Here is a 12695-nt window from a genome sequence, read left to right as displayed (position 1 = left end):
ATCGTGCATATGTTATCGTGCATATATTTGTTAAAATTCATAGAACTGTACACCTAAACAGGGTATAAACCTGATTTCTAAAATCTTAAGCAGAAAAGCAAAGTGTCATTTAGCTCCATTTGTAAAGAAGAAAACATAAGAAAACATAATAGTTCAGGGAGAAGAAACGGTATGGGTTTAAGAAGCAATTTACTCTTTTATACTGATTGAAATTTCCAACATGTGCTTTTATTACTTTGTATAACGGCAACTGCTTCTGATTTCCTTCTATTCAAAACTCAAGGGACTGACTGACACCAGTTAGCACCTGTGTTTGCCAGTACAGAACTAACCAGTGCCTGGGGTCCCAGGGAGATACACTTCAGAGCCTCAGTGGGAATGTAAAGTTTCATTGAAAGCTTTTGGACTTGGTATGACTGAATTAAGTTCAAAGATATTAAAGGTTTTGTGACCTGGCATGCCATATATAAAAACTTAACCTTATATAAATTATTATCTCATGGAAAAATGACTTGAGTCCCAAACACAAGGCTTATCAATTTCAACCATTATCCCTACAGAACGCCTTTACAATAATTTTTATCATTTCAAAGATACAGAATTTCAGGACAGAATCATTCAAAGTGCTTTGTTATCCGCAAACATGGAAATTTCAAGAATGCAGTATTTTTAATGCTAAAGCAATTAATACATCCACATGACAACTTTTTATTGGCCTAGTGACCTAGATATTTTAGTAGTAAAAACATCTTGCTAATGGCTCAAGATTTTAGGACTAAAAACTTCTTGACAACGAAAGACCAAGTATTTTTTAAAGTGACATTTAAATGTTTCAGGTTTAGGCTCATAACTCTCAACACCGCCAGACCTGCTCCATACACTATAAAGGAACAGTGTGCAGACTTGTAGGGGACTGTAATAAACACATACAATCATCATTAGGATGGCAGAGCTTTAAGAACCCAGTGATGCAGGCACATGGTTGCCAAATAAAAACTCTAGAATCCCTGAGAAAGGTAAGAAGTATCTTGGTTGTAGTAGCAGTAGTAGTGTTAGTCGCTCAGCCATATCCAACTTTTTGCAGCCACACAGACTGTAGCCCACCAGCCTTCTCTGCTCAGGACTTCTCCAGGCCAGAATACTGGAGCAGGCAGCCAGGGGATCTTCCTGACCCAGGGATTGAACTCAGGTCTCCCGCATTATAGTTGAGACACCAAGGAAGCCCAGCTTGGCTGTATTTGACAGCAACTAGAAATGGGGGCTGTGTTTGAAGAAAGATTTCAATATTGATACTTGGAGGTACAACTGCCAAATTCTAATATATCCCAGTTGCAACTCATCAAATGAAATATAAGACTGTCATGATAAATCTGCATGTGAGACTCCTTTTGAATGCTTATCCTTAAGAATTTAACCTGCACTGTTCAACATAGTAGCTATTAGCCACATGTGGCTATTTAAATGTTTTAATTTAGATTAAAAATTAGGTCCCTCAGTCACACTACCAACATTTCAAGTGCTCAACAGCCCCATGTGACTAATGACTAGCATATTGGAAGCATAAATATAGAATATTTCCATCATCACAAGAAGTCCTATTGGACAACACTGATTTAGACTGTAATCAGTCATTTTAAAAAAATTTTCTTCTCCATAACCACATTATTTTTATTTACTATCTCAGTTATAAAATGAACAGCAACAACAAAAAATTATCTTCAATCAATACTTGAGCTAGTGAAGACCTGCAAAGTTATAAAGTCTTGTACAAGTTTTACAAGAGAAAACTGAGGCCTATTTGGGTTAGTCCACTGACCACTGGTAGCCAGTACTGCCTCCTTCCCATTTCCAATCTTCCCTTCACCTTACTAAATATAAAACATCCAAATAAAGGGGCAAAGAGTTTCTATTGTTTATCAAATTTTGCTTGCACAAATGTAACTGAGGAGGGTGCAGAAGGAAAACTTGTAAATACCTTTCCATCTTGAAAATATGAAAAGAATTTAGGGGTGAAACCTAAACACCAAAATAAGAATTACTTTTAACTGAGAAGTAATCACACTGACCTTGAAGAGCAAGGTCCTGTTAAATGTGGCAACCATGACCCAACTCCACCCAAAGAAATTCCAAATTAATCTAATCACACTGGGTTACTCTCAGAACTTAAGTTTTGAGGGCAGTGAGTTCTGCATCATTTCTTTGGTAGCTAAACAATCCTTCCAGATCCTCGCTAAATGAACAGTGACAGAATTAGCATCTCTGGGACACAGGTGGCATTTGCTTTGTGGGTTAACCAGTGTCTGACATCCAGAATTGTTTAGCTTATTACTTCATAATACTTGTTTGCAAAAAGCAACCATTAATTGTGATTAGAATTTATACTGAATGGGGAGATTAACAATAATTTTACTTACTCCACCTGATTCTTCTTTCACACATTCATCTATCTTTCACTTGTTCACTAATTCAAAATAAAGGTGCTCAACAGTACTTACTGGGCTCCTACTACGGGTGCTCAATCTCTAAAGCAAGTGATCTGCACACGAAACAGAACTGAACTCTGGGGAAGTATCTGTGGAACCACAAAGTTCAGGCACAAAAACTTTCAAGAAAGTTAATGCTTAAAAAAGTTTTCTGAATATAGACAGAAATTAAGGCAGCAAAAACTAATACAGGTTTTTTAGAGATAGCTGTCCACAAAACAAACAAAAAACCTTTTAAAATAAATGTTACATAACTATCTTGAAATAAGGTGCAGAATGCAGGAAAAAAAGTTTTTCCTAATGATAAAATGTTTAGATTTTTTTTTTAAAGGCTATCCTAGAAATATAATGCAGAGACTCCTTAATAAATCCTAAAATTTTAGGAATAGCAGGATAGATGTCCTTAGCTATGTGGTGAACAGCTCTAGGCTTATTTTTGTAGAAACTGGAGCCTTCCTGTTTATTAATAATGTCCTATCCCAGAATCATAAAGTATAGTGCAGTGAAGGCTGCTGCTGCTGCTGCTAAGTTGCTTCAGTCGTGTCCGACTCTGTGCGACCCCATAAACGGCAGCCCAGCAGGCTCCCCCGTCCCTGGGATTCTCCAGGCAAGAACACTGGAGTGGGTTGCCATTTCCTTCTCCAGTGTATGAAAATGAAAAGTGAAAGTGAAGTCGCTCAGTCGTGTCCGACTCTTAGCGACCCCTTGGACTGCAGCCTCCCAGGCTCCTCCGTCCATGGGATTTTCCAGGCAAGAGTACTGGAGTGGGGTGCCACTGCCTTCTCCGGCAGTGAAGGCCAGAAGCCAACAAAGGAACAAGGTCTGTTTTGGATCTTCCCTTCCCAGAGGTTCCCTAGCCTCTGTGAAACTGTATGTGAACTTAGTGCCCCTGTGCATTTTTCAAGAACCTCATCTCTCCTCCACAGCCTCACCAGACCCTAAGGGACCTATCAGCCCACATGGGTAAACAGCCCTGCCTTAAGACAGAGCATATGTCCCAAGGCTTGGTGAACAGTCTGAAAAGCAAGATACAGAATTTTATTTGAAGGTCAGAAATAGTGTCCATTTTCCCATTTTATTTTTCCTGGATCAGATCATTATATGAACAAATCTTAAGTTTTCTTTCATACATAGCTTACAAAAAGCACCAAGATTTTCTAATACAGGAAGGAAAAAAGCAAACAAAATTCAAGTACCACTTTGTACAACGTTAACAGTTGAAGAACTGCTATTCAAGAAAGTGTGTCAAACATTAACAACAAACTCAAGCTACTTTCAGCCACAAGAACAGAAAATATAACAGATTAGTTTAAGGCAAAGGGAATGTGTAGCCATGGTCCATAGCCAGACATTTCAGCAGATCAGCAGAATTAAGAATTTTAAAAATTAAGGAACATTAAGTTACCTGTACATTGGTCAATGAATATGCAATTTATTAGCACTTTTACCTTCCTTTTTTGTAGAATTTTAAACTTGATCCAACACTGAACATCAATTGAGAGTAATTACTATCTTTGTCATTTAAATCCAGAAAGGTACGTTAGTAAAAAGAACTATAAAATTAAATGGCAAGTAAATTTTGGAAAGTGTACACCTCTAGGCAGTGCTTACACAAAGCATTTTCTAAGCAACAACAGTGCACAGAATCATGGGTGAAGGGTTTCTTTGGTCAAATAGCTTGGGCAATGCTGAATTTTAAAAATTGACAAGTTTTTTCCCATGTCTGAGGCCCTTACAAGGCTTTCAATGTATATTACACATCTGTAGGTGAGAATGTGACTGTGAGTCTTTCTTCCTCAGAATACTTCCAAGTCCCTCCAAAGACCAATCTGCAAAATTCTGAAATGCTAGCTGAAATGATGAATGTAAATTCAGGTCAGTAGACAGTTTTGGAGCAGGAGAGGAACAAGTAAAAGGGCACCATATCTGTAATGTGTACTTCTTTTTAAAATTCATAAATATGTAAGCCAAAAGGTAAGGGTTTGACAGAGCTGAGTGGTAACACAGAAGTCTTTATCAGGTTATAAAAAACTATGGAAGATATAGTGTCAGAAGAGCATCGAGTATACAAACAGAAAAACTCATATGGAATAGGAAGTAGATACATCATAAATTTGCCAACCTTCTACTTAACTTACATATTTAATTTGCATATGCAAGGAAAATGGTTTCTGTACATTTGTACCATGTGTTTACATAGTACTGACAAAAGCTGACCTAAAAGAAATTGTCAAGTACATTAAAAATTGAAATCAAATATACATAAGATTAATGCCATGTAACTACTTCTGGCAAAGTGAAGGGAAAAAAAAGAATATATGACTAAGTGCATAATTTAAGTTCAATTAAAAATTTAAAGTATTCAAAAAATACAAGGCTATTTTGGAGAATATTTATCAAAGAAGATTAAAGGGAAGGAATGCAACAACCAAATATTCTTTCAGCCTCATTGCTGATATACTCCATTGATGACTGTTAACAATAAATATTACAAAGCACTTCAGCCATTTATTTGTCCAAGATGGGAGACAACCGGTGTCTCACACAGCGCAGAAACCAGCAGCGAAGTCCTTTATTAGAAAGGGTACACTGGTATGTGTGTGTGTCTGTGTGTAATTAGCTAGTCAAAGGTTCTCTAGTAAACATTTCTATGCACATAAATAATTCAATAGTAATATACAGATGGTACAATATTCTTTTAAATGATCAAGAAAAAAGCATATAGTCATTGCTTGAAAAATTAGAAAGAAAAGGCAAAAAAAGAAAAAAAAAACTTTAAAAGAATCAATAGGACCACCAGAAAGAGCAGTCCTATGCAACATTAATAATAAAGCTATTAGTGCCAGAAGATACCTTGGCCAAGAACGAAGAGAACTCCTAACTGAAGCTCCTACTAAAGAAGAAAAAACAAAACCATTTACAATGATACTTTTGGGTACTTCAAAGGTAAGCTTTCCTTCTGAAAACAGGTAAAACTATGATTCACCCAGCTGGACATATTAAAGAGACCATTTTTTTAAGTTGAAAGTTTAGATAGATAAAAGCAACACATAATCCAGGTCAAAGTACAGTTTATTAACCCCAGGGCAATCATAGCCATGCACAGTATCAACTGTACTCTGAATCTCTTGAGTTTAGCCAGAATCTTTTTGGGAACATTTGTACACTTTTGGTAAATGTGGTTCCCTATATAATTCTGCCATCTACTACTACCCATGCCTTGGAAGAAAGGAAGGTAACAATGGCAAAGTTAAAGAAATTTATCTAGATCAGAGCAAAAAGGTTATGTGAACCCCTAAATACTGCTGGGGTAAATGTATATCATATGATTCCCTGCAGGTTGTGTAATTTCTAACTATAACTAAGAATTTTTTCTACAAAAGAAATTCAGATACAGCCGTACACTCCAATTGGATCTTGATCATCATTTTCATTTCTATTTCAAAGCAGAAAAAAGATAATGGAGAAAACCTCAACTGGAAGCTTGGTCATGTTACCTAGTTTCCATCATAATGAAAACATATCTAATAATATATCCATTAGTTCATGGTGATATAAATAAAAGGAGGAGAGCAGCTGAATCACTCACATGAAAATTCCAAACAACTTAGGTTTACCCTCAAGGATGTGGAGCATAATTCCCAATTCTTTAGGTGTGGGCTGTGCTTCATGACTTCCTTTCAAAGAGAACTGTATGGAGGAGGGGGAAAGAAGTCGCCTTACACTGGAAAACTCACAGACACTGCTTCAACATGGTGATCAAAGTCAACATTAAGTCATGCTGACAGTATACACCTCATATTCTGATGTGACAGAAGTGCCACTTTACCTCTGTGATCTTCCTCCCCAAATTCCAGAACACCACACCAAAATCAGTCACGGGAAAAATATCAGATAAATCCCAATTGAGGGCCATTCCACAACTACCGTAAAACTTCTCATCAAAACACTGGCAGCAAAAAGACACAGAAACAAAGTTTTTTTAGTGATAAAATGGGGGGGGGGCGGGGGGGAGGGTGGGGGCGGGGCAGGGGGAGAGCTTGGAATCCAGAATTCTGTATCTAGCCAAAGACTCACTATAAATGAAGACATATAATAAATTTTCAGAATTTCACTCATAGATCTCAGAAATTAAAAAAAAAAAAATAACTATTCCAGAAATGTGGAAACCAAGTAATGCTTATTAGGAAAGGTGAAAATCCAAAACAGCTCAAATTAAATGTAACATATTATAAAGAACACCATGATTTCCTCATGGAGGTGTTTAAAATTTGCTAACTTGTACTTTGTTGAATGAATGATGAAAAGCCCAAAGTTCAAAAACAAACAAAAGAGTGTTCTTGGGGAAAACAACAGATCAATGTTTTATTTTGCCTCCCTCTCTGAGCAGTGTCAAGAGTGAATCATACAGATTCTCAACTTCACGTACAATCTGCTATATTTACTTCCCTCTGGAAGAAATAATCAAGAGATAAAGTGAGATTTGTCCACGAGGCCCACAGGTAGAGTGTCAGAACAGTTTTATTTGGAATCAAGGATATATTAAATATAATTTATGTAGGTACTATGTTTAGTGTTCATGTGCTATACAACGGTTAATAGTAAAAAGATTTGTAGTAAACCATCTGTTTAAACCTCAGATGTCATTTACCAGTTCTGGCCTTATATAATTTACATAACCTTGCTAAACCTTAATATTTTCATTTGTAAAATGGATTACTCAATTATTGGGGGCAGTTTCAAGAATGAAACGAAATGTATGAAGCACTTAGTACCATGCCTCGTACACATTTTGAATAGTCAAATTATAAAAATTCTTATCTTGATCCAATCTCTGCCTGGAAAAAGCTCACCACAAGGACAGAGATTTCCATGTAGAGCTAGTTGTTCAGCAAGAGCTGTCACTACCATGGGCAGAGTATGGGAAAGCAGAAAATGGTTCCATTTGAAAGTACTTCCCAAAAGTCAGACTTCTTAAGATTTTGCTAAATTTCAATCTTCAAATAACCCATGAGTTCTAATTACCAATACCCAACCTAAGTATTAGACTTGATCTAATGCCATTATTCTCTCAGAACTGGAAGACCTACAAAATTGAAGTCATCATTGCCTTTATTATATTATTTTGACTGTATTTTAATTAACTAAGAATAACAGGTAATACTTTTGACTACAGATAATAAAATAAGTAAAATTATGTACCCAAGCTCCTTCCTAAATTACTTTTACAAAATTTACAGCAGATGTACTTATTCCAAGACTGTCACTGACCACAAACTTTATGAAAATGTCAAAAAACTTCAACATAAATGTTGACATGCTCCAAAAATAGATGGGTTCAGTGATGAATAAACCAGGGCAGAAAACAAAACCCATAATACATAATGGGCCGCTGGGGCCTAAAAAAAAAAAAAAGGCTCTAGGCTCTGGGATAGCTCAGTGACAAAGGCTGTGATGCTATAATGAGGGTAATTACAGAACTCTCTATAGAGCAACTTGTCCAGGCTTCTCCTCCTGCCTTCCCATTTATATATAACAGCTGCATTCACCTAAAGCCAGACAATGGCTTTCTAAACAAAGCAAAAGGTAGTCTGGGAAGAAATCCCAGACAGGACTTAAAGTTGGAGAGGAAAGCACAAAGCTTGTGCCAATGCCACACTATGACCCCGGAGAGAGGAAAAAAGAAAGGAGAAGTGAAAAAGAAAGAAAGGGGAGGGGAGATTAGATAAGAGAGGAGGAGGAAAGGGGAGGGGGAAGAGCAGAGGTCCATCCAACCAAGAGTGAAATAAACTGAGTACTCCATCTCAGAATACAACACACTTACACTGGCAACTGTGCTAGTTGCCTGTTTACTCCAAGATTATTCTTCCCCATTCAGAGTGTGGCTCGCACAGACACAGAGTCTATGGTGAGGTCTACTATGGACAGAGGAGTGTTTTGGGCAAGTCGACATACTCAACTGCAAAAGAAATAAAAGACTGCAACTTCTACTAACCAACATAAATTTTCATTCAAATATTTGGCCAACCAAGGATCACTGGACATTTGAGAAAAATCAAACAGGAAGAAAGACCAGGAAAAGAAACAAACTTAAGTGATTCTAGGGAAAACAAACAGGAAGAACAGAACCAATCAAACTAAACACACATATACACACCTCAATTACTATGCGAAGAGTTTTAAAGGGTACATGCATTTCAAATAAACAACAAAACAGACTACCATTAAAAGTGGAAACACCAGAGAACCAACGGGAGGTCCTGGAAACTAACCATGCAGTGGATAAAATAAAAACTTCACCAGAAGGGTTGAGTATCAGATTGGGCATGAATGAAGATCGTATTCTGGAAGATAAAACAGAAGAAATCCCCCAATTCTTAGAGCAAAGGACAGAAACAGAAAATATGAAAGAAAAGGTAATACAAGGTAGATAGCTCCAAGAGGTGAACACTGAGATCCCTAAGACAGCAGAGATAATGGGAAATGATAATCAAAGAAAGGCAAAAACGGTTTGAATGGAATAAAGATTTGAGATTGCACATCGAAGTGAGCGAAAGAAATGAAATTTAAATTAAAAAAGAAAAAAGTCCACAGAGAAAAAGAGATGACTTAAAAAACATTCAGAAGGGAAAGCCAGGTTACATACAAAATAAAGAGAACTGGAATAGTATATGACTTCTCATCAGCAGAACTGAGAGAAGGCAGTGGAGGCCTTTAAAATTCTGAGGGAAAAGGATTTCAAATTCACAATTCGAAACCCAAACCATGAGTCAAGTATGACGGCAAATTACAGACCTCTCCAGACATAAGAAATTTGGTATTAACCTCTCAAGCACTGTTTGAAGGTGGTGAGCAGAGTGTATCTTTAACTAAACTGGGAGGCAGTGAGTGGACTTAATAAGGAAAGGCAAAAAAAATCCCAGTGTGTCTGTCGTCGCAGGCACAGAAGACAATCAGTCCAAATTAGAGCAAGAAGTCAGAGAACCAGGTGAAAAGTATCTTCAAAAGCAAAAACAAAACATTTACTGTCACCACAGAATTTAAAAACTTCCTATGATAAAGGCTTTTAGTGCCATTAAGAAAGAAAAGTAATTAGAAATTTTAAAAAAACTAAATCATGACATTATTTTAACAGTTTATAAGACAATGGTTAAGAAAACAGACTCTCACTTGATCTTGACATTCAAGTAGGACAACTTTTAACTGCCACAGTTTATTATAAATCTGATAACACTATTTGTTTCTGAGATCAGTAGGATCATTCATAGTCACAATTCTACTTATTGGTTTCTTTTTATTTTTTTTAGAATGTTCAGTAGTTATAAATCCTTGGCAGTGTTTTTTTTTTTTTTTAAGTATTCATTTTTAAATAAAGACAGATAAAAGAAAAAAGGTATAAAGACATTGAGGGCATAGATTTCCTTAGGTAACAAATTGGTGAGTCAAAGAATGTTGTATAAAGGTGATGGCCCCCCAAAATAAAGAACTAAGAATGTTGAAAGCTATACGAGAAACTATCAAAGCAACCATAATTCATAACAAAGGCATGACTGGTGGTGTCAGTACTTGAAATTCTTCACCTTTCATGATAGGAAGCAAACAGGTACTGTGTCACACAGATATACCAAGAAATGTATTATTTTAAATTCTGATGGTAACCACAGGAATAAACAGTTTAAAAGGACTGTCCAAATTCCATCACTCTATGGGGCTGGAGAAAATTTTACATGTACATTTTATTTATAAATTTTTAAAATAAGCTTAGGAACTACCCTGGTAGTCCACTGGTTAAGATTCTGAGTTTCCACTACAGGGCGAGTGAGTTTTATCCTTGGTCAGGGAACTAATTAAGAAACCACCTGTCTCGAGGCATGGTAAAAAAGAACTCCCAAAACAAACGTAAATAAAATAAGCTTACATTTTTAAATGGTAGAAATTTTCTAAAATGTTAAGCCTACAGAATCTATAATTTTTGGCTGGACCATAATAACATTGTTAATCACTAATGACTCCAGGATGGTGAGGAAATCTCAGAAGTATCTTTCCAAAGAAAGTTTGAATGTTCATACTCTGATCCATTAAGTTTACTGTTAGGATTCTATCGTAAAGGAAAATTTACATGAGTGGGAACAACCATAAAGGTACAGGAAGCTTGGTGCACAACTATGTGAAAACTTCTTGCAATTCCTAAATGTCTATCAATGATAATGGTGAAATAAGCTATGAGACATACATGCTATGAAATGTTATAGAGCAGTTACCTGAGAAGACTGGAATAGTAACAACATGAAAAGATGATCATGATATACTGTGTTGTGAGGAAAGCAAATAGCCAAACAGTACATGTAGTATAGTCTCATTTTAGTAGGTTTTCTTCAACGACTTTTTATATATGCATAAGAGTTGCGGAAACATTCACACCAAATTATGAATGAAATAGTGATTACCTCTCAAGGTGAGGAGAGATAAGACACTGACTTTTTATTTCTAAGTGCTTGAACTTTTTATGAACCTTTATTACCTTTGTAAAAGGTGGAAAATTCTAGAGAAAAGTTTCAAAATTAATCCCACCCAGTTCTTTCCTTACCATTCCACCCCTCCCTTCCCACAACACTGAGGTATCACAGATCTCAGCCTTCCATGTGGCACAGGGTGGGAATGTGTGAATCCAGACATTACAATTCTCTCCAAAGCTCACCTCCATGTGTTACACAGAATATACTTGTTGCCATGCATGACTGATGAAAAAAATGCATCTTAATGTTGCATGTGGTCTTCAGCCTGGTTGGTTAGGGAATGGTGCTGTGAACAAAGCCAAGGTTGCAAATGATATCCACATGTAGGTTCAGTAAGTGTTATGAAGTCAGCCTGAATTTGTATTCATCATTTGTAATCTTTCTGGTGACAGGACAAGATGTGGAAAAGTCAACATAAACCCATTTTAACTATTGAGGACACCTCTTAAAAGGTAAATACTGATAGTGGGCTCCAGTCTCTTGATTGTATTTTGAACACATTTGTGTATATGCACAACCACAGTTTATGGATTTTTTTGCCAGTCAACCACACTAAGTCGTGTCATCAGTGTTTCCCAGAGAGAAAATGTTGGTGAGCAGGTATCTGCAGCAACACTGCCTGTCTGTCCTCTATGGGACCAGTGTGATGGTGAAGAGTGTGGGACCACGCAGTTCTCAAGTTTCTGGTATTTAATTCTCAGCTTCAGCCATCACACCAAACACAAATAAAAGTAATGTGGCAGAATGAAGGTTTCTCAACCTTACTGTGCTTGAAGAATGACTTTTCATTTACTACTAATTTTCAGAAAATGCAAAAATAAAAGCAGAAAATCAAAGACTAAAGAAAAACAGAATAAGGACTTATAATGTGACCACATTGCTACTTATATAAACATCTCTAAAACTGGAGAATGTGATTTCGATCTAAAGTAAAATGTCTATTTAAAATGCTCAAATAACTCACACCACAGAGATGTATCATTTTTTTGGCCTTTATATTTTTTTCAAGATATTATAAACCTAGCAGTAATAAGGTTGGGAAAAAATATTCTGCTGTATCTATGGAATATCTCAGTATATTTTATATATTCACCAAATATAAATTTTCCTAGCCAGAACTCAAAAAACCAGCTAGTGATTCGTGTCTGAGTCTTTGCAACCCCATGGACTATACAGTCCATGGAATTCTCTAGGCCAGAATACTGGAGTGGGTAGCTGGTCCCTTCTCCGGGTGATCTTCCCAACCCAGAGATCAAACCCAGGTCTCCCACATTGCAGGAGGATTCTTTACGAGCTGAGCCACCAGGGAAGCCCAAGGATACTGGAGTAGATGCGTAGCCTATCCCTTCTCCAGGGGATCTTGCTGACCCAGGAATCGAACCGGGGTCTCCTGCATTGCAGGCGGATTCTTTTATCAGCTTAGCTACCAGGGAAGCCCAGTGATTCTCAGGAAGGATTCAAATGTAGTACCTATCCAAAACCCAAACAAGCAACCAAAAAAAGGGAAAGAACAGGACTTTGGAGACAGTGCATGGGGAATAACAGAAGTGAACAACTGCTAAGGTAGTGCTGTGGTTCTAAGATGACAGCGGAAATAAAGGATGAGGACTTATATAAATAAAGCTTCAAAAAATAAGTCATACTTCCATTTCAGTAGAATGTTATTTATTTAAATATGGCTTACAATACAATTAAT

General features: G+C 36.7%; 1 protein-coding gene across 5 annotated transcripts in view; it reads right to left on the bottom strand.

The window, feature by feature from the left end:
* Positions 1-12695, bottom strand: part of WDR33 (WD repeat domain 33) — a 116461-nt gene that overhangs the window by 24154 nt on the left and 79612 nt on the right. The window contains exon 8 of one of the 5 annotated variants that reach the window (XM_043488184.1): positions 3331-4334. The exons of the other annotated variants lie outside the window; for them this stretch is intronic. Within the exon in view, the coding sequence (XP_043344119.1) occupies positions 4237-4334 (98 nt within the window). The 3' untranslated portion in view covers positions 3331-4236. Of the gene's footprint in view, positions 1-3330; positions 4335-12695 lie in introns of those variants that run through there. 5 annotated transcript variants of the gene reach the window in all.

The sequence above is a fragment of the Cervus canadensis genome, chromosome 15 (assembly GCF_019320065.1).
Source record: "Cervus canadensis isolate Bull #8, Minnesota chromosome 15, ASM1932006v1, whole genome shotgun sequence".
NCBI lineage: Eukaryota > Metazoa > Chordata > Mammalia > Artiodactyla > Cervidae > Cervus > Cervus canadensis.
Note: the sequence above shows the minus strand (reverse complement) of the source record. Positions and strands in the feature narration are given on the sequence as shown.